At 43.4% G+C, this 27,931-nt stretch overlaps 1 protein-coding gene across 4 annotated transcripts in view; it reads left to right on the top strand.

Annotated features, from left to right (window-relative positions):
- LOC124465503 (cytohesin-3) overlaps window positions 1-27,931 on the top strand; it is a 142,550-nt gene that overhangs the window by 93,796 nt on the left and 20,823 nt on the right. Inside the window, exons 10-12 of one of the 4 annotated variants that reach the window (XM_047017323.1) lie at window positions 12,128-12,273; window positions 13,414-13,533; window positions 13,769-14,263. The exons of 1 other annotated variant lie outside the window; for it this stretch is intronic. In XM_047017323.1, the coding sequence (XP_046873279.1) occupies window positions 12,128-12,273; window positions 13,414-13,503 (236 nt within the window). In that variant the 3' untranslated portion in view covers window positions 13,504-13,533; window positions 13,769-14,263. Of the gene's footprint in view, window positions 1-12,127; window positions 12,274-13,413; window positions 13,534-13,768; window positions 14,264-27,931 lie in introns of those variants that run through there. 2 more of the 4 variants (XR_006955828.1, XR_006955829.1) reach the window with 2 other exon arrangements.

The following is a 27,931-nucleotide window of genomic DNA, read 5'->3' as shown; positions in this document are numbered from 1 at the left end:
CAAGATGGCCGCGCATCCGGGTTACTGCCCAGAATGTGACGTCCGTGAAAACCCTCTATAGACTGCCGTCTGACAGACCGCGCTAGTGCGAGCCAAGCCCCCACCCCTCGCCTCTCGGCTTGAGGCAACAGCCCCGGTGGATGTAGGTGGTATTGCATTTCCGATTTTCTACCCGACTCGTCCGGTCGTTTTTATTCTATTAACTCCAGTCAACATATCTAAAACTATCTCCCCCAATAATTTTTGTTCGATTCTCGAACCTGGCTCATACTACTAGCTTTTTCATAGAATAATTTTTCCTGATTTTTGCTAAGTTTGAAACCAATCCGAAATGGGTAAACTAGTAGCCCATTTATTTGCTTACGTCAAGAAAGGTTGCTTGGAAACGTGTTCGCGGATAGGAACAGGGGACTCGTGTAGCCGGCTTGGTCTGCCTCTTCGCCGACTACTGCGTTGTGTTCCGGTGCATATATTACAGGACGCTGAATTTCTTTTTGGCACTTTATTTCTCGTCTCTTGCTCAGTCTATGACACAGACCTTGCTCAGCCAAGAACACCGATCTTGCCCAGCCAAGAACACAGACAGAGCAGAAAAAGAAAAGGACAATTGAAACGTGGGCTACAGAATGGCGATTGCTAGCATACAGCAAAACAGTACGTGAAGTTAGCTATGTCGGACATCCCCCAAGCTCCCACAACAGTAAAGTTCCCAAACAACTTGCCCAATTCTGTGTACATTCATACAGAACACATACATAAATACAAGTGTGCACCAAAAAACTTAAGTTCGGACCTATTCATTTAAAATTTGCATTTCACTACAGTGTGAACACGTACCTTGCTCAGCCAAGAACACAGACAGAGCAAGGCGCGCGAAAATGCAGCATATATAGGTATCACCATCCAACAGGGGGCACTCACACAAACAATGCTCTAAACAGATACCATAAAAGAAACCACAATTTTGGTGAAATAAAATATACATACAGGAAATATTAATCATTCCTTGACCTGTTACATTCACCCCTCTTTAATTTCGCCAAAATCCTTAAAACATAGAATGTAGAAAAAAAACTAAATATAGACAAAACAAAGCTCCTGTTCACATTGTCCAAGATAACCCTGGGAACTCCAATTCCCATACACAGCATTTAAAGCTACTTACAATGTAAGTTAAAATAAAACAGCAGTTGATCAGGCTACTGCCTCTTCCAGTGTGTACGATGCCTTTTACACCATATAAAACCCTGGAACACATCTCATGACACAAGTCATACTGTACGCATTAAAACAAAATACACCACAGCGCCTAAGTCTCTATAATTTAACTCTCTAAAACAAGTTAAGTAAAGACTGTGACCTTCTATTGACCCCTTCAACAAAACCCTTGGCGAATGGTTTGTGCACCATGTTCTCTATCAGACGATTGACTGCCTTAACAACCCTGCCAGTACGTGTCCTAGCTACCTGTTCCACAGGCCCCAGTGCTTGTGTGGGTATCTGACTATCAGTTATTGTAACAGGTGAGTTGACATTGGGGGACACTGTCTCGCCTAAATCAATAGCGTCATGTAGGGAGTCAGAGTCAGTCAAGTTTGAGTCGGGAGGCACACTGGAACCAGTTAAGTCTCTCACAGGTGACGATTCGTCTTCCCCTTGACCTCTGACCTCATCAGACTGGTTTCTCGTGGGTGTCAGTTGAACAGAATCCCTGGACAGAGAACGGGGCAGCTCATCCTCCACTTCGCACTCATCAGCATCTCCCATAGACTCACACACAGCATCTGATGACGTGCTTAACCACGAGTAAGTACGGTCCTCAGAAGCGTCTACTGCCAGGCCACTCAAGGCATCAACGGAGGGAGGCTGAAACTCACTGGCCACATCTGAGGCATCTTCATTCAGCTCCTCACTGCTTTGTTCTGGAACAGGTAAGAAGCTCACGTCCAACATCAGGTTCCGATGGACGACTTTGTTTTTTCCACTGTCATCCCTGACTTTGTAAACGTGAGTCCGGGGGTTCCGGTCTATGATGGTATACATCGTGGGCTCCCACTTGTCCGCTAGCTTTCTTTTCCCCCTCTCCGCTTTATTGGCCAGCAAAACTCGGTCGCCAACGTTTAGGTGGGTTCCACGGACTCTCTTGTTGTAGCCATCAGCTTGATGTTGCTGTTCTTTTCTCGTATGCTGCTGAGATATGCTGACAGCCACATGGAGGTTCGCCATCAACTTCTCAGCATAGGTCTTGTAGTTCACCACGACTGGATCCTTCAGGACTTGTTTAAAGATCATATCTACCGGGAGTCTGGGGACTCGACCGTACATCAAGTAGAATGGAGGATATCCAGTCGTCTCATGTTTGGTGGCATTATAAGCAAAGGTCAAAGTCTGTATCTGTTGGGCCCAGTGTTGTTTGGCTGCTAGTGGTAGAGCACGCAACATACTGCCAAGCGTCCTATTGAACCGTTCGGTTTGTCCATTCCCCATGGGATGGTATGCTGTTGTGTGTGTTTTTGTAATTCCTGTGAGGCTGAGGAGTTCGGCAATGAGTTTACTTTCAAAATTGGCTCCCTGATCGGAATGTATTCGCTCTGGGAAACCATAAATGCAAAACACGTTATCCCATAACTTCTTCGCTATTTGCTTTGCAGTTTGGTTGATACAGGGGAACGCATGAGCCAATTTTGTGAAGTGGTCTGTTATGACCAACACATCAACAGATCTTTGCTTACTGTCCTCAGCACTCCAAAAATCAATGCACACCAGTTCCATGGGTGCTGAAGTGCGAATGCTCTCCAAGGGGGCTCGGGCAGCTGGTTCAGGGGTCTTTGCAAGGATACAGCGTTGGCAGCACTTCACATATTCCTTGATGTCTCTCCCCATTTGCGGCCAGAAAAAACGCTGTCGAGCAAGGTGTGCTGTTCTAGCTTGCCCTTGATGCCCAGCGAGATCATGCACACCAGCAAGAGCCTTGGTCTTCAAGCTAACAGGCAGCACAAACTGATACCTCTTCTCTTTGCTTAATGGGTCTTTGGTTACCCTGTATAGGACTCCGTCCTGGACTTTCAGGTGATGTCACTGCTTGCACAGTGTCTGAGCCGTAGCTGTTAACTTACTTCTCCCTCGCCTAGGTGGTGGCCCACCCCTCAGAATGAGTGGCAGGACCTCCCTGATAACTGGATCCGTTTCCTGGCTGTGCCTTAGCTCGCCAATGGACAGGGCAGGAGTTGTGTCTTGTTCTGAGGGTACCGCCTGAGGAAGAGCCTTGAGAAACTGAGTTGCTCTTATCTCTGCTCCTTTTTCCCACTCTACGTGAGCTTCACAAACAGATCTCACATGTGAGGACTCTTGACTACCAGCCAGCATGTCTCGAGTGGAGTCCATGGTCGCGCAGCAGCCTGCATTTTCTGTCCAGAGACACTGGACTTTGCAGCGGAAGAGATCCTGGACTTTCTCCTCCTTTGTTCCCTCTGCTTCGGCCAACAGACCTTCATACGGCTCGCTGATCAACCGTTGGCTCACTGACTTTGCAAAAGGATCTCTACTTAGGGCATCCGCCACGATGTTCTTTATCCCAGGGATATGTCTGATACTGAATGTGTATGGAGAAAGCTTTGCTACCCACCTTTGTTCGTAAGCGTCAAGTTTTGGTTTTGTCATTATATAAGTTAAAGGATTATTGTCAGTCCAAACTGTAAACGTGTGGCCCTTCAACCAGTGGCTGAATTTTTCACAAACACTCCATTTGAGTGCCAAGAATTCTAAGCGGTGGGCAGGATACCTCTTTTGTGAGCCAGTGAGAGTCTTGCTCGCAAAGGCGATCGGGCGTGCCTTAATTTCCCCCTCTGGTATCTGGGACAGAACTGCTCCAAGGCCGTCAAGAGAAGCGTCAATGGACAGAACCAGTGGCTTAGAGAAGTCTGGATGGGTGAGGACCGCACAGTTCAGGAGCTTCTCCTTGAGGCTGGCGAAGGCAGAGTCGCAGTCAAGGGTCCAGTCTGCAGGTTTGAGCTTTCTGTAAACTCCTGGATTCTGGCTGTACTTTTCAGCCTTTCCTCTCCGTTTCTGGCCAGCTGTGAGAGCAAACGGGTTTTGCAATGGAAGAGCAATTTGGTATGAAGTGCTGGTAATAAAATACCATCCCCAGGAACGACTTCACTCTTCGGACAGAAGGAGTGCAGCTATCGTTTTCCATCAAGTCCCTCTTCGACATTTTGACAATGACCTCAACTTTTTCCGGGTCAACAGCTACACCGTCACCGTCCACAATGTGTCCGAGGAACTTCACAGACCTCCGCAAGAGATGGCACGTTTTCGGACTCAACTTCAGGTTATGCTCCCGCATAACCTCTGCTCTGAAAGACCACCTCCAACCTGCTGAGGGCCTGCTGTTCAGAGGGGGCAAAGACCAAGAGATCATCTAGGTAGCACAGAAGACTGCTGAAGTTTAGATCGCCAAAGATGCTTAACATCATCCTCATGAAGGACGCCGGGCTGTTGCAAAGCCCCTGCGGCATTCTGTTATACTCGTGCAGGCCTAGTGGTGATGTGAAGGCGGTGTATTTTTTGTCCTCCTCATGCATGGGCAGGTTATAAAAACCAGATGTGAGGTCCATGGTACTGAAGACAGTGTTACCACCAAGGGCAGCCAAACAGTCAGATTGATGGGGCAAAGGATGAGCATCCTTGATGGTTCTCGCATTCAGCCATCGGAAGTCTGTGCATTTACGAAGATCGCCATTTTTCTTCCAAACCATCACGAGTGGGGAAGCATATTCGCTCATTGATTTCTGTATGATTCCCTGCTCTTCCATCTCAGTGATTGTTTGACGTAGCTTTTGATAGTGGGCTGGCGGCACTCTACGATACGGAAGGCGGAAAGGACGGTCGTCAGTGAGGCGAACTCAAAGCACAAAGCCCCTGGCTTTTCCACAGTCTAGATGGTGCTTTGAAAATATGTCCTGATGCTTCTCCAACAATGTCACGAGTTGGAGCTTGGTGGAGGGGCTCGCTTCACAATGATCAATGTCAACGTCTCCCAGACCAGACTTCTGCAGTCTGTCTTTTAGATTAGTGTTGTTGTCCTGTTTCACATGAGTCACTTTAACAAAGCCATCATCACTCTGAGAGGAACCCTGGAACAATGTGAAGTCTTCAGCTGCGACACAAGGAGAGACATCTGCCAGCTTGCTGTTCTTTTTAAGGGTGAGTGGTTTGTCGGAGATGTTGGTGATTTTCATAGGGGTCCAGCCATCTCCCCACAGCGGCGTAACCACTCTCCCCCCCATGATGCCCCGAGGCACACACCTGGAAGTGGTAGGCTCCACAATAACCGTGCTCCCAGGGGACTTGGGCACGTTACTCGGCAGTCTACCCCACAGTAGGTACTCTTGTTTGGGGAGGAGAGTCACGGCCCGAGTTAGCTTCACTGTCCCGACTTTTTCCGGCACATCTCCACCCCTCCATCTTGTGAGGCTTGCCATCATCTCCAAAAACTGTTCGCCGTCTGAAGACCCCTGTGTGTTGCGTGAAATAAGTGTCCAATAATTGTTGTCATTTTTCAGCTGATGTAACACGTATTTCAGCATGTTGGTCCCACTATAACATCATCTTTCTGACCAGTGACCACGAGGACTGGGACCACGCACTTCACCCCATACAGACTCAGTTCCATGTCGTACATGCACTTGGGGCTCACCTGTACTCCTCCACAGCCGACAAGGATGATGCGCTGCGGGAGTTCTTGCTGTTGGTTCAGGACGCTATCTGATAGCAATCGCTGCTCCGCCTCTTCACTTATCGTGCAAGCCATTGATCCTGTATCAAGGAGCCCTTGTAACTGGGCACAGCCATTAACTGTGACTGGTGCGTGAAATAACTCACTGAACGTCTCAACTTTGTGAAAATTCTGAACGATTACTGTACAATTATCCGACATTGCTTTACAAACATTGACATACATCTCCTGTAATTCTTCACCTTCTTCGAGGGTTGATGCTTCGATACTCACACATCCCCTCTCCGTATGTGAGCCATCTAGTTTAAACCTGCTCCACCTTGCTCATGTTCAGGCTGTGCTCGCACTAACTGTGGCTGGGTGTTCATTGTTTGCCGGCGCTGTTGGCACTCTCTCTTCCAGTGCCCAGGCTTGTAACAGCCCATACAGAGGTTTGCTTGTCTACAGTGTGCAGTAGTTGAGTGTTCAGCAGACTGACAGACTCTACATCTACTCTGAACAATGGCAACTGGACTTCTGTTCGGCGGCGCGGCTACTGCTGTCTGGGCCTTCTGCTCAAGCACACGGTTCAGCAAGCCAATGAGAGATTGGATACAGACGCTCTCGGTCTGAGTAGAGGATGGGGGCTCCATTGCTTTTGAGTAGCAGGTGAGGTCTGTGGTGTTATTCATAGGGACTGTCTCTATTGCTGATGTCTGAGCATGTGCACCAATGTTCTTTGACCGGTAAGACTTGGCTTGAGACATTGTTCTAGCCTCTCTCTGATGTTCAATGAGATGTTACTGAATCTCATTTGCTGTCCACTTCTCTGCCGTTTTGCACTTCAGGACACTTGCAAGAGCAGGGTCAGGACAGTGTTTCACCAGCATCATTGTGACCTCGTGAGAGAGGTCGTCGATGTTTCGCCCCTGCCTCCTCAGACACTCATCTGCGACATCCACAGCCTTATTCAAGCGTATCCAGTAGTCCATGGGACTTTCTCCGGCCAGAGGAAGAGTGTTATAAAAATCTGCTAGAGGCATCGAGGAGTAGGTTACCTCACTGAAATGTTGTTTCAGGATATCAAAGACAAGCTTGGAGTCTTCAGCTGGCTGCAGCGATGGCATGCTGCGCAGTGTAACTTTAACAATGTCTCTAGCCTTTCCCATTAGTCTTGACATTATCTCCTGGGACTGTTCTCGTGAGGACACACCCCTCTTCTTCAAGTAGACGCTCATAATTTCTTCCCACTCGTGCACTGTGTGTTTGTCCGTTCCATCACCCCTGAAGTACGGTGGCTCTTTGACATCTGTCTTCATAACTAACTTTACTCCAGTCATGTTCAAGTCAGACTGTCCATGTCCTAAATTCAGACTAGGTGTAGGAGTGGTTGGGCTATCTGCACTACTAACAGATCTCTTTAGCTGGCTAGCAATGTTCTCTCCGATTTCGTGAGCTAATTGTGTCATGAGATTCCCTAGGTCTGAGGAGCTCACATCTTGACTAGACACTGGCTGACAGGGAGAATGCTCATCTGTGTGCGCGTGGGTGTATGAGAATACAGGGCGACCCACTGGACTAACACCACTCTCAATGTCTGAGGCATACCCTAACCCATGCGTGGGCAGTGTGGGGGAATGTGCATCAGTATTTACACGCGTGGACGAGAGCACAGGTTTGCCTAGTGCTCCAGCACCTCTAACTGGCGTGCACCCATCCCTCATAAACTGGCCCCTGCCTCGGCTTACCAAACCAACATCCCCCCAACTAATTGGTGTCTCCACATCCTTACCATCAGCCATTTTTGCAAAAGTTGTGATGTATTAGGCTATAGCAATAATATGTGAATTACTAGTCAATGCAAATATGAAGAGAAAAAAAAAAAAAAGTCACAATGTAAAATGATACTAACTGAGATAGAGGCAATTAAGAGTTACAAATTACACATTAACATTAGCCCGTTTACTTGTCAATGTCCCGAAAAGGTTCTCTCTCGTTACAGAAACCACCGGCGATCACCCTGGCGATGATCTGAAGCGATGTTATCCGGGTCACGGCACCAATGTAGCCGGCTTGGTCTGCCTCTTCGCCGACTACTGCGTTGTGTTCCGGTGCATATATTACAGGACGCTGAATTTCTTTTCGGCACTTTATTTCTCGTCTCTTGCTCAGTCTATGACACAGACCTTGCTCAGCCAAGAACACCGATCTTGCTCAGCCAAGAACACAGACAGAGCAGAAAAAGAAAAGGACAATTGAAACGTGGGCTACAGAATGGCGATTGCTAGCATACAGCAAAACAGTACGTGAAGTTAGCTATGTCGGACATCCCCCAAGCTCCCACAACAGTAAAGTTCCCAAACAACTTGCCCAATTCTGTGTACATTCATACAGAACACATACATAAATACAAGTGTGCACCAAAAAACTTAAGTTCGGACCTATTCATTTAAAATTTGCATTTCACTACAGTGTGAACACGTACCTTGCTCAGCCAAGAACACAGATAGAGCAAGGCGCGCGAAAATGCAGCATATATAGGTATCACCATCCAACAGGGGGCACTCACACAAACAATGCTCTCAACAGCTACCATAAAAGAAACCACAATTTTGGTGAAATAAAATATACATACAGGAAATATTAATCATTCCTTGACCTGTTACACTCGCACAAAAGGGAACATCAGCAAATCGCTGATTTACCTGAGCTGAATGAGAACAAGGAGAAAGGGCTTGATAATCTACAGTTGCCTGCCTTTATTGTAGCACGTTTTACAAATGGTTGCACACATACATGACGGTTGTTTGTAGAGTTTATGTCCGTTATTTTAAAGCAGATTTAACCATTTCGTAATGAACAAATTATTATGCTCACGGCATGACAAACGTAATTATAGCATCATATAATTAGTTGTAATATCGTGGCATGTTACGGCGTCATTATTGATTGTTGACATGTTATTCTGGAGCAAAGACGAACATGAATAATATGTCTGATAGCCACAATATGGTTGTTACATTGTTAACTTTGTCAACACTACAACGATGGCATTAACAATAAGCTAGTAATAGTAAACAACACTCATCTTCATTATAATAGTAACATAGGTAGGCTATAGACCAATTATTTGTTTGTAAACAATCGGGATGCGCGCGCACTGTGGCTGCAGAAAACTGGGAAAGGATAGTATTTTAAATGGAAAAAGGACCACACGGATAATACAAATAGTTAGATTTAAAAAGACCAAAAGCGTCGAGGAGGACATGCCTATAGGAGAGAAAGCGATTACCCAATGATCTGTCGCATCAGAATTTTGATTTGGGTCACGAAAGTCTTGAAATTTGAGTGAGAATGTCTCCCGGTACAGACCGCATAGTCGAGCGGCAACCATGTCTTCACGTCATGTCACAAAGTTCATAATTTTACACTTTTACAGTCAATTCTACATTTAAAAAGTCGAGCAGGGCAGCTTTCAAGAGATATGGGAATTCTGCTTATAGTCAGCTGGTCCGATTATTTTTCTGATTTGTTTAAACTGGCAATCTGAGTGAGACTACATCCCAGTTACACTGTTTTGACGTTAGCCTCAGTCAGACTCGCTCACTGGCAGTGTGCACAATGTTGTATTTCACTCCATTCTACACCAGAAACGTCAGGGAGGACTGCCTAATGTAGATACGAGTCTGGTGAAGATAGCCAGAATCTCGGATTTCTTTAACCTGTCTGTTCAATTCGTCATTTGCCTGAGAAAGCGACCTCCGTTAGCCAGGCTAGTTTTGCCCGATCACTTGGACAGGCTATTTATTTAAGGGTATCGGGGTCAAGTGACTTTTGAGCATAGACAAGTGAATGTAAATGTATTTGTCCAAAGGCCAAGAGCCTCAAAAAGTTAATATCAAGCCCTGCAATCCAGTGACCAGAGATATATGATGACCTAAACGACACTCCAAGAGTAATAGAACGGGGAGAAGTTCGTCTTTTGCAACCCACATGCGCAGTTGAGCCTGCTTGACAGTTGTGTGACGTAGGGTGATAATTGGTCTATACAGGCTTAATTTAGCTTGCTTTGCAAAGCTAGAACAACGACAGAGCCAGATATATAAGTTTATTTATCCAACACAATACAGCAGTCAAACTATAAACACGAAGCAAAAAGAACAACGTATAGGCCCTGCACGTATAATACTACAGTACTAATGGTATTGATCTTCGTAACGTTTACATGCATCTGCTTCTTGATCGGGCTTGTACCACATTCTGACAGTTTTCTGCTATGCCTTAGCTACAGCTCACAAGCTCGCGAGTGGTTGTCGCAAAGTATGACGTATACAGCTAGTTGCAAGCATGCACGAGTTTCGGAACTAGGAATAAGCTTCTGCGCAAGACCGGACGAGTCGGTCTGGAAAGATGGCGCAGTCCGTTTAGCGCCTTCGCTTGCCTCACTGCGCCACTGAGCACTTTTCATAGAAATGAATGGGGACGCCATCTTGGAAGACAGAAGTAGCTGTCTCTAGTTATATTAACTCTATGGTGCGAGCACATAAGTACACGCAGCGCGATGACGTACATCCTGTCTTAATAGACTGTTCGAAATCAACGGTTTTGGAGATACCAGAGAATGTCTAATAAAGAGAGAACTCCCACTCTCGGGAAACTTCCGGGTTCTGAACTGGTTGCAGTTCCACTCAAGTTCCATATGAGGGCGCTAACGGTCGAGTGCAGAATGAATGGAGGTCTATGGAGCTATACCCCTCAAAATCCACTTTTCTCAGGATATCATTTTTTGTCTAGTAATTTGAATTCTGAAATCGAAAGGGGAGGCCAAAAAAACACACACCACTGGGTGTTAGATTTTTTTTTAAGTCGCCTTTCTGTTCTAAAAAGCCTTTGAAAATGGCATTGACGTCATACACATCGTACGACCAGAGCTACCGCTTGACGGCAAGCTCTGGTTACTTCCACTTTACTCTCGAGGCATCGACAAAACAGCTGACAGGTTAGGCTCTCCCTGTCAATACAAATGCTAGAAAGAGTTTTGGCTTGCTAATGTTGTTGTTAATGTTGCTAATGCTCTGACATTCTGGTTCTGCTTCGGATGCCATCAAGCGGGATCTCTGGTCGTAGTCAGTCCTTCACTAACCAATCAACATTTGTTAGCAGAATGCTAGTGTGTTATGGGCAACAACGACTTACCCCGTAAGAAATCGAAAGACATAAGTACTCGTTCATTCAACTTTTGACCTGTAATCCATGTCAGTGTTTCCCACACATAGACTAATTTGTGGCGGTACGCCACAGAATCAACACCGGCCGCCACACATTGCGTTTCGTAAAACTTTTTTTTTTTATCGGTATATAGGTTAAAACACGCAGCGTATTTGTTCAGCTGCATTTCCTTTCCCCTGCTCTCCCTCCGTCTCTCTGTCACTCATGCGTCTTTCCCACATATGCACACAGTCACAACGTTGGCACACGTTAGCAACAATGCATACATATGCCGTTCTAGTAAGACCGACAGCTATACCAGCGAGCCTTCAGTATTAGTGCCGTAGCTAAAAGTCGAGGAAAGTTGAGGCTACTTTTCGCTAGGTACCTTACTCACATTTACATTTAGTCATTTAGCAGACGCTCTTATCCAGAGCGACTTACAGTACTCGAAGTTTCCCATTCGTTCTTTTGGTGAGAAGTCTCAAGAGCTAGCTACTTACTCGGCGTCATGGAGCCGACCAGTTAAATAGTTGTTTAGCACTAGCGTTGCTACATGCATAATGCAGAAATGATATGCAAAACATGCAAAAACTATAATCAAATCTGAGATTTATCAACGACAATCGGACGAAAGAGACAAATTTAGCCGTTTAGCTCCATAGACTCCCATTCATTTTGCACTCGACCGTGATCACTCCCGGTGGAACTCTGGTGGAACTGCAACAGAATTCGGTACAATGGGGCTTAATAGGGAGTGGGCAGGCTCTCCTTAAACAGGCTCTGGAGATACCTTCCCTCGAAAGGACCTGTCTAGTTAGACACCTGTCTAGTAAGAGATCAAGGATTAAGACAGCTATCTAAGATTTCGAACACAGCCAAGGACGCCCACACGCGATCTCAACTGGCTAGTTATCCTCCGAACAGCGGCAGTCTCTATTTCTTTCTCTCCCTTTAACGCCGAGTGGCGCACATGCCCGCTCGCGGTGTGAAGCCTGTGTCCGTGCTATTCTTTGACATGCACTCTGCTGATAGTGCACTCTTACGATAATGGACTCTGCGGGACTGCCACGGCCAAATCAACGTAGCGGAAACACTGCCATTGGTGTTAAATTCCAGTGGTGTTTAACAGTGTATGCCTGGAGTGTGTGCAAGTTATAGTCTCTTAAATGTTCTAAGCACATCATTGTATTATTGTTGTAGCCAGTTCCGGTTACCAGGCTCCATTTCCTTGGAGTGGAGCTAGAGGTGCTCCTCGTTATGCCACCACCCGAGAGCAGCCGAAAGGTCTGATGATGGATGGAAGATATTCTCCACGTGTTCCATTCTTCACTCAAACCACATCTAAGGTCAGTTGTGCTTGGGGTTGAATGCTATGAAATGCAAAGCTTTTAAATGCATGGTTTCCACAATTTTGGCATGAATGGATTGTCAATAATCAAGTAGCCTACTCTAGTGATACAGTCAGTGCGTTTACTAATACATTTATTTGGACTGAAATAGAATTATCCGTTTCTTGTAAACACCTTTGTTCTAATAATTGCGGTCCGATTATGATCCAATCGACACCCCGAGATAACTCGATCTTTTACTTGCATTTGTAGAAAAAATAATACAACGCTTTTTTTTTACGGATGCAAAACTATTTCTGCTCCTGCAAATCGTTTTCTGCTCCTGCTAATCGTTTTCTGCTCCTGATAATCGTTTTCTGCTCTTGCAAATTATTATTGTCACTAATTTGACTCCATAGAGAAATCAGTACGACCCAAGTCTTCCAAGGTATGGGAGCATTTCACACTAAATACATTGAAACAGTGTGTTAATTGACCGAGGTGAAGTTAGTTTCATATTCAACATTTGTCTCACATTCGGAAACGCTACTTTGCAGCATCGCGTAGGGACCAGGTGAAAACAACCCATACCATTTTGAAAAATGACTTTTATAATATTTTTGGGAATATTCAACCTCAAACAGACACCAAACTATCTTAACAATGTATGGTATACTTCCACAGCCTTTACTTTTTCAAATAAAATGATAGAAAATCACTAATCTTTGAAAATAGGTTAAATCCTCGCAAATCTTTACTTTTTTCAAAATTGTGTCAAATAATATCTTACATATACACCAGATTATTCTAATAAAGTCTGGCCTACTTCCACAACCTTTACATTTTCAATAAAGTTTTGAACATAACTCAAATAAATTGCTCATCTTGGAAAATAGCATTAAATCCACGCTAATATTAATAACTTTTTCAAAATTGTGTGCCTGTTGGTGCACATTCTGAAAACATTTTGTGCACTGTGAATTGCTGTGTCAGTTCTGTTTTTGAATAAAGGGTTGGAAATTAATGCGTTTTTATTTTTTTATCCGATTCATCGATAAATCTAAAAAAGAATTGACAGATAAATCGATAATTAAAATTATCGTTAGTTGCAACCCTAATTGCCTCATCTGGCCATTGTCACTCTTTGTGTCTTGTCAGACACTTTGCATTAACCTGAGGGCAGCTGCCTTCCCATCAATGTCGCAGAGGCTGCACAGAAGTTACAGTGTAGCTGCTCTGAATTCTTGATGACACATCGATGGAAATTACAGACTGAAGGTAGATGCTTGCTCACTCACTCATTAACTTGGTTATTGAAACTGTAGGTTGTAACATCTCAAACGCTATCAGGTAGCTCACTTGTTTATTAACTAGAGCAAAAACTGACATGGATATGTGGATAAGAATAGTTTCATGATGTTGTTGCTACTTCGGTTATTGATACAGTAGTAGCACCTTGAAATATAGATGCTTATATTGACAAAATCCAATGTTATGTTTGTTGTGATTTCAGGTTGAGGATAGTCATCCATGGTGGCCTTGATGGTTACAGCTGCCTTGTGTTTCTCCACGCTTCCAGCAACAAGTGATGCATTACTAAATGCTGAGGCCAGACAGACCGTCCAGGCTTAGAACAGGATCTGGTACAAGCTAGATTTCTGTGATTGCCACCTATTGAATTGGATAACCATGGACCAGAACAAGATAATCAATATTTTCCTGCAGCAGTGAATGTAGGTTACGGCTCGACATTAAATTATAACGAGAAGAAGTGAATATAGCTTGTTTCATAACAAGATGGGTTGATGGAGTGATATGGAAGGGTGATTGTCATTGTTTGTTTACTAATTGTTAAACATAAACAATGTATATCTTGAATCTGCCCTGAGAGCCGTCTTTGTGTCCTGCCTCTCTAACATTACACATTTGTGGTTGAGGTTGAGTGATTGCAAAAGCCATAGCAAATATAATAGAATATAACTTCACTTTTCCAGAACTTTGTGGTGTCAGACACATACAAAATGTAGTATGCACACAGGCATGTGCAGTATTTACAGGTATTTACATATACATTTATTCATTTAGCAGACGCTTTTATCCAAAGCGACTTCCAAGAGAGAGAGCTTACAAAAGAGCATAGGTCACTGATCATAACAACGGGATAGTCCCAAACATTGCAAGTAGCCAAAACATGAAGCATACATTGTGAAAAGCTAAACAAGTGCCAAAGGGAAGACCCATAAGAGCATGCAGTTATACAAGTTACAAATTAAACAGAACGAACCACAAAAGTGCAGGACTGTACCTGTAGAAGAACAATCAACAGTAAAATATTTCACAGCGAGTACAAGACTTAACTTAATTATATCTAACCTAAAACGAGCAACAAGTCACTCAATAAGAGTCATTGTGATCCTGGAGGAAACTAACTAACAAGTCCAGGCAAGCATTCTTAAGTGCCGTTGTACTCCCGGAACAAATGCGTCTTGAGCCTTTTCTTGAAGGTGGGGAGACAGTCAGTGTCCCTGATGGTGGTGGGGAGCTGGTTCCACCATTGGGGGGCCAGGCAGGAGTAGAGCTTGTGTTGGGACCGGGCAGTCTTGAGCGGTGGGACCACCAGGCGGTTGTCTGAAGAAGACCGTAGGTGACGGGTGGGGGTGTAAGGTTGCAGGAGAGACTTGATGTAGACGGGTGCAGTCCCGTTCACTGCTCGGAAGGTCAGTACCAGGGTCTTGAATCTAATACGGACGTTGATGGGTAGCCAGTGGAGAGAGATGGGGAGCGGGGTAACATGGGAGCGTCTGGGTAGATTGTAGACCAGGCGGGCCGCTGCGTTCTGAATCCTCTGAAGAGGGCGGGTTGCACATGCTGGGAGACCAGCGAGCAGCAAGTTGCAGTAGTCCAACCTGGAGAGGACCAGTGCTTGGACTAGCAGCTGGGTATATGAAAGGTATATGAAGGTATATGAAAGATGATCTGATCCACTGACATGTGGTCAATGTTTTGAGTGATGTCCAATACAAAACAGTTCATCCTAGCATGCCCATCAACACCAAAGGAAGCATCCTCATGCAGCCCATCCACCATAGAGGTTCACCACCAGCAGCAGAGAAGGAAGCGGTGGATCCTCCGCAGCACAACCATCCCACATCACTCAAAGAAAATGTTTTTTTGGTGATGATGATATTAAATAAATTAAAGTATAACAGATTAGAGTTAAACTTGTATTTCCTCAGATAACTTTGATATTTATGCATAATAAAGCATAGAATAAAATAATGAAACGAATCACAGAATATGTACATTGCATGTACATTGCAAGTATTTTGACAGAACCCTGTGTGTGTGTGGAATTTAATTATCTGCAGTATGAATCAAGTATTTACTCATGTTTAGTAATTGTATTCCCATCAGATGTGGTTATATTCTGTTAAAGGCACTAGAGATATTCCACAAACACAAACCTAGCATGTGCTTTTAGTTTTTCCAGATGGGAGTGCACGATGTAGGAATGTAAGAGCAGCATCATCGAGACTTCTACACTTCATGTAGGCAAACTGGAGTTGTTCTGCCAGGTTCTGGATTGTCTCTTGTAGTTACAAAAGTATCAGACATTCAAAACTCTTCATCACCACTGATGTAAGAGCTACATGTTGGAAGTCATTGGGAAGTCTGGGTCTGCTCTTCTTTGGATCAAGGCAGATGGCAGAGGTCTTCTAAAGAGCTGGAACTGTGTGTTCCTCCAAGGACCAGTTGAACAGTTCACAGAGGACAGGGCCAGTTGTTTGTAGCAGGTCTCCAGGAGCTTGTTATTACTGATTATCAGGACATAATGCTTTGTTGACTTTGGCTCTTTGGTGAAGTTAAGCCCATCAAAGCAACTCTAGAACGAGTTCAGAGTATCTGCAAAGGTGCCACATTCTTTAAAGGGGCGATTGACTGGGTTTTTTCACACTGTTCCTTAAGGTCTCCGAATAAGGTATGTAAAATTGGTTGGGTTGAAAATGGCCCGGGTGCTGTTCTATGCCACCTGATAGATCCTCTGAAATGTTCCCGGGAAAAAACACTAGCTTTTCTCCTTTTATGGTATTCTCATTAATATTTAGATGAGCTGCAGGGTGATTGATTGGTTTTCAACGAGTGAAGCTGGGGAGCAAAAACGCAACACGGCTAACAGCAGCACTCGCTGAAACACCAAAGTTGTAGACTTGAAATAAAAATTTGCAAATAAATCTATTGTGTCTACACAACACTGTTTTCAACAGATTGACTACATTTACATTTATTCATTTAGCAGACGCTAAAAAGCGACTTCCAAGAGAGAGCTTTACAAAGTGCATAGGTCACTAATAATAACAACAAGATAGCCCCAAAGCATTGCAGGTAGCCAAAAAAAAACAGAAGTACACATTGTGATCAACCAAAAATAAGTGCTAAAGGGAAGAAACCATAAGAGCATGTAGTTAAGCAAATTACAATTACACAACATGAATCTCTAAGTGCAAGTGTACCATTCCTAAGTACCGTTGTACTCCCGGAACAAGTGCGTCTTGAGCCTTCTCTTGAAGCTTTTTTGCCTGGGTCTCAGGGTTCAAAAGTGGAGTCATCAGGTATGGGCGACATGCTTAGCCATTGTCCCCCACTAGGTGTCCACGGATCTCCCCTCTCTCCAGCAGTGCACAAAGTTGACTGTTGTCAAAGATTCGGCTGTCATGTGTGGATCCTGGCCATCTTGCAACAATGTGTGTGATCTGGGCCTGGTCATCACACACAACTTGGACATTAATTGAGCAGTAGCCCTTTCGATGCAGTTCCCCATTCACACCACCTGAAAAAAAATCCTCTCACTTCCATGCTTGTTTGCTGGTCCAACCTTCCCATTTAGGTATATGACAGACTCTTGTAAATCTGTACCGCTGTGAAAACTCGCTGTTGTCATAGAATTCAATTGGGTTTAGCCTATTTCTAATTTTCCTGCGAGGAACTCTTTCCTCTAACCCCATCCAGCAAAGATATGCAGCCATATTGTCAATAAAACTGAGATAAACCTCCTCCAGGGGTGGTTTAAATATAACTGCTAATCCAGGTTTAAACTAGGTTTAAAATGACTGGTGCAACAGATTTAAATTTAATCTAGATTTAAATGGAAATTAAACAGAGATTGCCAAAGGGTTAGATTTACCCAGGATTAATTGTGAACTAAGGTTAAACTAGGTTTAAAGTTTGGTGCAACTGGATTAAAAGACAAACCTGGTTTAAACCTAGTTTAAGAGTTAATCCTTGTTGGTGCAACCCAGCCTGTGTCTCTGATGGAGGTGGGGAGGTGATTCCACCACTGGGGGGCCAGGCAGGAGAACACTACATATCATTGTTGGAATGCTGCTTCAGCATTCCAAGTATTGTTCTTTGAATCTTTATTCAACTTCTTCTATTTCTTCCGCGCAACCTTTCAGCGCCTTCAAATCTTCAGCTATTAAAACCATTCAGCTATCAAAAAATTCAGCAGTTTCAGGCCATGGGCGCTATGACTTTTCAGCTTTGTACCTCTTATGGTTGAATTAATATAAATCAATATTCATAATATTTTTTACATGGGTTTCCAATTGAGTTTTCTTTCAAATCCCTTCAAACTTCTTAAAACTTCTTCAACTTCCTCCTTCTTCCTCAATCTTTCAGCTAGAGCCACCATTTAAACTTTAAAACGTTGACAAAACCCTAAACTATTTTTACATAATTCAGCTTTTTGATATCTATTCAACTTTTTTTTTATATCACTGATTATGTTTCGTGACTTTTTCAAACCGTTTCTGAAAATTTACATGGGTGTTTACGAGAAAGCCCAGAGTTCAGACTGAATCGCTTAGAGCGGAGGGGAGCTTCGGATGTGGTTGAAAACATATTTTTAGTTTGTCACCATTGCCACAATTTTTGCTCTTCATGCTTCGTTTTTGGATCAATAGATAGCTAATTTTGTGCTGATCGTAGACAGTTGTCTGTGGAATCCAACAGACTTAAACATTTATTCAGAGCCCCACTTTTCTGCAGACAAAGTCCAACTCTCGCCCCATAGTCCAATGCAAATCTGGTGACAAATTCGTCAGAAAAGGCAAAAACAACCAGATTTAGAAACTGCCGGTAGAGTCGTATTTCTGACCGCACAGACATATAAAGGACATTTCTGGTTTCGGCAGAGTCTTGGGTCTCGGAAAATATCTTTATTTTTTAGATGGGACGTATAGTTTTGCGTCTACGTTAACTTGTTTGAGGTGTGGATTCTTGCTAAATTTCTGCTATTCTCTGCCCTCAGCGCATTAGCAGCCATAGCTGCACCATTACCGTGGCAACCACACAAACAAGCGCCAGTCTTTTACACAGGTGATTGGTATTAGCTGATTAGTGGAGACACAAGACAAGCGATTCAGTCAACTTGTCTCATTAAAAGACTAAGAGCACCACAACACAACTACTACCACTGCTATATCTTAAGCCACACTACAACTACTACTGTTTTGTTCTACTACGCCACTGAGTGCGTTCACTTGACCATGAGAAACCCGAGAGCAATTGTCAGTTTATGCCAATAATACGATTACTCCGTTTACATGTGTAATTAGTAATGCGATTACTCAAACACGTCTACATGATTCTTTTTATTAATCCTTGTATGGTCCACGGACAAAACGTGCACCATCATCGTTCTGCAACAAAGTGTCGCCGTGTCTTCCTGTATCAGCCCTACTACTGCTGTATATTTCATTCAATCAAAACATTGAATCCTACAAAGAAAGACGAGTAAACGCACTCAATGATAGGCTACATCTGCTACTGATGTTACTATCCCAACTATAATTTAAGCTGTTAAAACTATAATATTCTTGTTACAACTATAGCCTACTTCTTCTGTTTAACAGTTCAACTTTCAGCTTCTCCCGCATTGTAGGCAATTTAAACTCTTAGCTTTGTTGATGCAGTTCAGCTTCCACACTGCCTCTTGAAATTAAACTATTTCTTCGATTGCTTCACAACGTTCAAACGTATTCTCCCGCATAGTTTTTAAGCACTGAGCTTCGTTAGATAATGCAGTTCAGCTTCCACACTCCCTTTTTTGTGTAAGTCATACATTTGTTAAATTAATTTCAGCTTGAGGGTATTTTCTCATTTCTGTATTTTCAGCCATTTGAAAAAAAAAAATCTGATTTCAGCATTCCAACGCATTTTCAGCAGGAAATGCATGTTCTAGTTTGAAATGATAACGTTAATTGTTTCTACTTCTGTTGTCGAAGCAAACTGGATTGATTTAGGTGGGTAGAAAGTTAGGCTACAGTTTAACAACCAAACTACTAGCTACTCAGCTTCAGTTAGCTAGCTGTTGTAGCTCTACTAAGTAGATATCTTGCAAAAAAAATGACCTGATAAAGATCTGGACAAACATGCATCGTGAATTGTAGATTTACATAACAGGTTATTTATTTGAATGAAACACAGTCAGGAACATGAAACAACATTAGCCCCATTGCCAATAAACTAGGCAAAATCATCACACATTGTACCTATGCTCTTACGTTAGCAAGCTAAACTAGTGTACATGCCTACTAGCAGAGCCGGATTAAGACAATGGGCTTTAGGGGCTGCAGCCCCGGGCCTCCCCACCAGGGGGGCCTCAGGTTGCCCGATGTCGAATGAGTCAACGGCACTGCGCATAACATTAGAAAAATTCAGAGTGAAAACAAAAATAATGTGCGAAAATGTCCGGTCAAGGAAAGCAGAGAGTGTGACCAAAATCCGCGATGGGACTAAACTCGAATAGCTTCGGCAACTTTTTATAGTACAAAATCGTTGTCAATCAAAAGGAGATGCAGTCTTTCGAAACACCCTCCAATCATCAAGCAGAAGCCCAGCGTTCAGGCCAGCCCACTCCTCCATTCACTCCCAGAGACGCTGAGCGTACAGAGAAGAATAAAATGAAAGGGAAAAAGATGCCAGAAGGAACTGAAAAAGCCAGGTAAAAAAAGAAAGATCTGTCACTTCATAAATCTAGGTTCCTGCAAGGGTGGGAACACTATGTTTTCTCAAAAGCCCTGCATCTTTCAGGTAAACATTTGGGTTGTATTTTCCGGAAAATATAGTTAAGAATATGACTCCAACGTAATGTTCATATTAGGCTAGGCTACATAAAGCTAAAAAAAAAACTATTTTGCACTGAAATTTATGTAAAGATTTTCGCTCGCGCGCCATGCGCGCTCGCATTAATGTGAAGTTCCGATTTCACCTCACATCAAAACCTTGACTAGGTAGGCTATTTGGTTCGGGTAACGGGTAAGCACCAAATGTAATTCAGTTTTTTTAGATTTTAGGGGAAGCTGAGCTTCCCTTGCAGTCTCAAAGAAATCGCCACTGCACACAACACTTTTTCTGCTTACGAGTTCCATTTTCACTTTCTCTCAGCATACTACCTTGAACGGACCACCTAGCTACGTAAACACATTCCCGTATTCAACGGCGGCGTCATTATTTCGATCAGCGTAACCGGCGTAGTGCAAGCGTAGGGTTCGGGTTCGGTGGGAAAAAATTTAAGATTCGGCCGAAACCGAATCCTGTCCAAAAGCCCAATATTTGACCGAATCCGAATCCTGGATTCGGTGCATCCCTATAGCCAATAGAGCAGGGGTCGGCAACAGGCGGCCCGCGGGCCAATTGTGGCCCGCCAGCGATTTTATTTGGCCCGTCAAAATATTTCCAATGATATATTTTTTATAACGTTTTTTTCCCCGTCGACTTTTATTTTGAAACCGGAAACTGGGTATGGTGTCATTAGATGTTGTCGACTTCATGCAGCGCCGGCGTCGCCTGCAGCCCGGTTGACTTGAAGTAACCAATGGCATTCTCAGCTTCAAGGCAGCCGGCTGTCGGCGCTGCCGTCGCTGCATGAAGTCGAATACACTTATTGACTTTTCTGAAGTATTTTTTCGCCATGTCATCGCTACCATATGATCGCTACACCTCACGGCTGACAGATCGCCTGAGGTGAAAGCACAGTTATGGTTAGTAATCATGGGCAGCGCTCTCTATGGCAGCGCTAGGAAGGGGCTAGCAGGTGCTTCAGCACCCCCAAGAAAGACCAAAGCACCCCGATAGCACCCCCCACGACATTGCTTATTAATTTATAGTTTCAGGCCCGGAATGGCCATCGGGAGAATAGGGAGAATTCACGGTGGGCCGCTTTGCCCGCTTATAAATTGGGCCAGAAGATCGCCTGCTTTCTCTTTGTTTTTTTCACACACCGAATAACAGGATATGCCTTAAGTTTGTTAAGTTACTGTGTGACTGAAAAGTAAGCTAATAGGCTACATTATGTTTTAATCTAATTAAGCGCATGATCAGACCGTGCATTAAAAAGTGCAGTTCAGTTGTCGCGCATGTTTCTCAAACACAAACCATAATTTATTGTTGTGGAGGGAGTTAGCTAGATTAAGCTGAAGCGAAAAAAATAAAATGGAAGGGATAAGATCCCAGGAGGAACTGAAAAAGCCAGGTAAAAAATTAAATTTTTGCTCGCATTAATGTGAAGTTCCGATTTCACCTCACATTAAAACCTTGACTAGGTCCTAGTAATCCTATTCTCACTTGATGACAGTATTTATGTGCACCAACGATGACGACCCACCACGTTGGGATGACAGTGACGACCATGTTGATACAGTTCGTTAACAGACCACCAATGGGCTCATGCACATGGTTTATTATCGTTAGCTATTTGTAGTAGACCTACCCATTCTCCATATAGGCCTAGTTGTTGCGAGTGCACGTATCGCAAGGGCACCTATCGCAGCGTCTAAATAGGCAGTAACCCAGACTCTGGCCCGCCGTCTAGTGGCGAGGAAAAATACTGGCCCGTGGCCCAAGTTACTTGCCGACCCCTGCAATAGAGCATGACATACTGCGCTAACTTCTTTCTTTTCTTTCAACTTCTTCTTTACTTTGAAGAGCTCATTGATGAGTTTGCATTGAGAAAGAGCAGAAAACGGACCTTTTAATATCACTGATGTGATGATGGTGAGTCACATATTTAAACTGATCATATTTATAGAGTGGTTCTGTGGACTTTAAAGCACTGATGTGTCAGTGCACCTGGCGTGGGTTTGTGTGCGTGTCATGATGTGCGTCGGGGCGATATAGGGGCCTCATCCTGGTAATTAGCCCAAGGCCTCAAAATGTCTTAATCCGGCCCTGCCTACTAGTAGATTTTTTGCTATCTAGCTGTTCTTGCATTCTTTGCAAATCAGCGTTAATAAAAAGTAGATTAGCTAGAATCATTTAACATTGACTAGACGGGCATGCCGCATGGCTGATGTTTGTCTATCCACCTTATTCTCAGGGGGTCTACTGTAGAAAGGATTATGGGTGAAACTTCCGGTGAGTAGCGGAAGTTATACGTTATCTTTGCTATACGTTAGTCCCAGCCAGCCGTCAACAGGGATTCTGGCAGTGTGCACAATGTTGTATTTCACTCCATTCTACACCAGAAACGTCAGGGAGGTCTGCCTAATGTAGATACAAGCCTGATGAAGATAGCCAGCTTCTCGGATTTCTTTAACCAAGCCTGTTTAATTCATCATTTGCCTGAGAAAGCGACCTCCGTTAGCCAGGCTAGTTTTGTCCGATCACTTGGTCAGGCTATTTAAGGGTATCGGGGTCAACTTATCGACACTCCAAGTGTAATAGACCAGGGGAGAAGTTCGTCTTTTGCAACTGACATGCGCACTTGAGACTGCTGACAGTTGTGTGACGTAGGGGGATAATTGGTCTATACCGTAGCAGAGAAGATCCCTGTGTTTAGTTCGATCTTCGACAAGTTTGCGCGAACCATTTCACAAAGGACAGTTTTAAAAACCTGGGACAATGTAAAGCAGGATTTGCTATGAAGCTGTTGCTGAAAAGAGGTGCATTACGACCTTAAGTTTTTCACAACCGCAAGCTGTAGTGTGATTTTTGTCGGTAACAGTTATTAGCTATGCTAACGTATCCTGCATCTAGCACCTGCCTTTCTCCAGTTCTTTCAAATAGATCATCTAGACAGGCGTTAGCAATTATTCCAGACTACTATTCGTTTTCTGGCAATTTTTTGGTAAAGCTTCCCTTCTAATGCCGACTACAGCTAGTCTAGCTAGAGTCATTTGCTAAGTAAAGTATGTTGATGTGTTTAGCATTGTACCTATGCCAGATACAGGAGACGTTAGCATTGCTAATAACTGTTAGCAACAAAATCGTACTGTAGCCTACTTACAGCTTGCAGTTGAGATAAGCGTACAGTCGGAACAGCGCATCTTTTCAGGTTCAGCTTCTTAGCAAATCCTGCTTGAAATTGTCCAAGGTTGACAAACCTGTCTTGGGTGAAATGTTCAGAGCAAATGTATAATTGCGTGTCGAACTTCGCTGGGATCTTCTCATAGACAAACAGCAGCCATGCCTGTCGAATGTTTTGGTCCTTGGGAAGACTATAAGTGTTAGCCTTCCCTGTACAGCCTGGAACACAACGGTATTTACGACCGTGGTCCGTTTTCAATATCCTTGTTATTGCTTAGAAGTATCCTACAGAGCAGCGCGCTGCTAAACTAGCATCGGAGATCTACGCTACCTCGGACTGGGCAGGAACTGTAAATTTCGGGGCGTGACAAAGATACAGACCACAGCCAAAAAGGGCGGTCCCCCGTCCTACGTCACTCCGGTGGCCTGTTGAAAAGCTAGCGTTTTACAGACAAATATTTTCATTTTGAGTTTTGCATAGGAAAGAGGTGTCAATGGACTTTGATATTCACTGTATGTTCATTTTACCCACCGAACTTATTCAACTATGACAGGGTAAAATCGGTTTTGCAATCAATCACCCCTTTAAGGCTCATGTTGCAGGGTGTACATTGGTTCTCTGTAGTCCCAGAAAACTTTTAAGGCCACTCCAGGTATCACACATCTGTTCACATTGATATATTTTCCACCTTTTCTTTAGGCTATTTTAGCTTCCTTAATTTGCTTCCTTAATTTGATCAAATTACACTGGATCTTGACGTCTATGAAATATGTACATTTGTTTCAAATTTTATGTTATTTTAATTTCTTTAATAATCCAATAGATTATTTGAACATGTTTTCAAATATTATACCTTTCTATATAATTGTGTCATCAAACATCATCACATATGCCGGAGATTTCCTTGTTTCTTGCCTCGCAAACCATTCAAATATATTGTTGCGATCTAGTGACACTGCCTTTCTATTCGCTAGGTGGCGCTGTCAGGGTCCTAGAACTGTGGTCCTGAAACTGCAGCTCTCCGGCTCTCCAGGGCCTCCGGGGTCTCCGGCTTTGCAGGTTCATACTATTGACTACTGCAGGAAAATATTATCTTGTTCCGGTCCGTGTTAATCCAGTTTGTTACGTGGCGCTGTCAGATAAAATTAGGGTCCTAGAACTGCGGTCCTAGAACTGCGGTCCTGAAACTGCGGTCCTGAAACTGCAGCTCTCCGGCTCTCCGGGGTCTCCGGCTCTGCAGGTTCACCCTTCTCCATATTGTCGCACACGCACATAGGTTGTGAATTTGTACCACGACAGAAGTGTAGCAAAAGTCACGTGTAAAAACACAGCCAAGTGAGAGGCCAGCCTATGTGAGTACATATTTGGACAATGTTTTACACATACACAAATCTCAGTGCGCATTTGTGGATCGCGTTACGCATTTGTGGATCGTACACATTTGTGTATCATACACATTTGTGAATCTGGCTGTGCATTTGTGGATCGTGCTGTGCATTTGTAGCCTGACGTTGTCATACTCATAATTCTAGTCAGAATATGAGTCTGATACCTCTCCTTTGGGCTGTGAGTATGGGGCGTGTTTCAACCGAACTCGTAAAAAAATGCCTCTTCGCTCAATTGGTTATAACTACAACCAATCAGAGCAACGTAGTATGTTGTTTGTTGAAAACAAATTCAACCCAAGCACGCTTTAGTGAGGTGGTTGATTACTTTACTGTTGATCATCTGTCCATCATCGTATAAAGCCCGCCTTGACAATTTGATTGATCCGAACAGCTCCTGTTCGGACATACTTTTTCCCAAAACTAGCCTTCTTCCCAACCAATTGTTTTTGTGGGCGGGGCAAGGTTGGGCTGGCAGCCAGGCAAGTGCATTTGTAGATCGTGCTGTGCATTTGTAGATCGTGCTGTGCATTTGTGGATCGTGCTGTGCATTTGTGAATAGTTTTGCTACAATAATGGCCCCATACTTCTTAGTCACTGAACTGTTCCACAGTATGATACAGTTATCCACCAGACTGTGACCAATCATGCAGTGCACTGCAGTCAATGGATGCATGGGTGCTGAAATATATGTATAGTATACTGTGTGTTGTGCTGAAACAGCTATTATGTGTACATTGGAACTTGTACATTATAGTAGATTGTTACATACCTGTTATCATTTCTACAGTAAAGGTTCAAATTATACCCACAAATTATACCCACCAATCATCCTCCAATTAGGCTCTTTATAGGCCTATTCTAAAGCCATGATTGGTTGGTGTTGAGTAAAGCAATGAGTGTTTGCACATGTGAGGAGTTGGTGTGAGGCAATGATGAATTAGTGTGGCATTTTGATTGGTTGTGTTTGATAAAGGAAATCAAGATGCTTCCTGTTAAAATGTTGTGTGTTACGTGGAGAATTGTGTGTTGTGTTTTGAAAAAAGTGTTTTCATGAAATTGAAAACTGAGTCAAAGGCCAAAGATGTGCGTATGATTTTGCAGATTTGATGTGTGGTTCTGGTGTTTGAGTGTCAGGTTTCAGAAATTGTGTGACAAGTAAGGATTGTGTGTGTAATCAGTTGAAAAAAACAGTATTTGGGCATTTGTAGACACCTAAGTAGGAATATTGTGGGAGGAACTAGTCTGTCAACTTAGGACAAAGATCACTTTGAGTATGTCAAGTATTCTTTTTTTTGTAGAGTGACCCCAGTGCTCTTTATTGTTGTCCAACACTTGGTGTGACAAGCAAGGGTTTGTGTGTGTCTGAGAGAGAGACAGAGAGATGCACTGAGATGCCCTCTAACTTGCATTGAGTATTTCAGGTCCACTGCAGCAGCAGTTTGGCAGGGACCAAAATTCAAAGGGTTCGAGTTTTGTGCCGTTTTTATCCCCAAATGCAAAATACTCATGCTAACACGTGAGATGAGATGTTTTTGCTGCAGGGTATTTGGTGTGTGTCTATTTGGTGCATGTGTGTATGTGTTTTGGAGTTCAGACTGGATTATTGCATCAGGGGTGTAGTAGGTGTCACATTGGGTTCATCTACACTGCCGTTAGTCTCTTCCACCTGAGCTCCATGAGCCTTTCATCTGTTGGCTTTAAAAATAAATAAGCAAAGTTGGCAATTATTTAACAACATGTGGTGAGTCATCATCCTTCCCATATACACTTGGCAGGAAGTGTGGAGCCAGCTACTGTAGAGTTGGTGTTTTTAATGAAGGAATGTTTCTAACACTGCTGAAGGAATACAAGGACGTATGTTAGTTCTCAACTAGACTAATAATGATTGTCACTGTTGCTGCCTATGGACAGATTATTGGGTGTGCTTTGCCTTTGGAAAGAGTGCAACCTTTGCCATCTCACATATATATTATTGGGTGTGCTTTGCCTTTGGCAAGAGCACAACCTTTGCAATCTCACATATATATTATTATTATTGTTTCTATTAATGTTTTTCTGTTTCTCTTTATTATTATTCCAACTTCTTAGTTCTTCCGCCGTTTTTTGGCCTTTAACTAGTCCTGCATACTTTCACAGATTCCTACAATTTTGGTATCAAAACGTTCAGCTCCTTTAGGAGATGATGGCTATGACTTCTGGTATTTCTCACTTTTATACTTTTTAAAGAATTAAGGTTTTTGTGCAAATTATTCTCCCATTAAAAGTAATGGTAAATCCTTTCAAATCATTAAAAAGCTTCCTCCTCTTTCAAACTTAACTGCTTCAGCATACTTTCAGCTAGAGACACCATTCAACCTTTAAAATGTTCACAAGACATTCAGCTATACCCAAATGATTCAGCTTTTTCAAATATTGAGCCAATTTTGAATCGTGACAGTTTGAAATACATGAAAAACTTAGCTCCTTCTTGATTTCTATGATTGAGCAGCCAGCAGAGTGGCACACTGGCTCTTTTCTGATATTCAACTAAATTGTCAAACAAATTCCTCTGACGTTCATATAGTTTAACTTACAGAAACAAATTTTACCTTAAAATGTAGGAAAACTTGTCCTCTTTCAGCCAAGTTAACTACTAAAGAGCTCACATTTACAGATTTTCAGCTTTGAGCCTTGAAGCGAGAGCAGCCTTTGAAATTCTCTCACTAACTTCAATGGAGAGGTGGGTAAAATTCGTCAGAGAATTTCGAAAGTAGACGTGTTTTGAAACTGCCGGTAGAGTCGTATTTCTGACCGCACAGACATATAAAGGACATGTCTGGTTTCGGGAGAGTCTTGGGTCTCGGAAAATATCCTAATTTGTTTGATTGGACGTATAGTTTTGCGTCTAGGTTAACTTGTTTGAGGTGTGGATGCTAGGTAAATGTTGGTTTATCTCTCTGCCCAGCTCATTAGCAAGCACAGCTGCTCCATTGCCGTGGCAACC

This window comes from Hypomesus transpacificus, unplaced genomic scaffold (genome assembly GCF_021917145.1).
Source record: "Hypomesus transpacificus isolate Combined female unplaced genomic scaffold, fHypTra1 scaffold_52, whole genome shotgun sequence".
In the NCBI taxonomy this organism is placed as follows: Eukaryota; Metazoa; Chordata; class Actinopteri; order Osmeriformes; family Osmeridae; genus Hypomesus; species Hypomesus transpacificus.
Note: the sequence above shows the minus strand (reverse complement) of the source record. Positions and strands in the feature narration are given on the sequence as shown.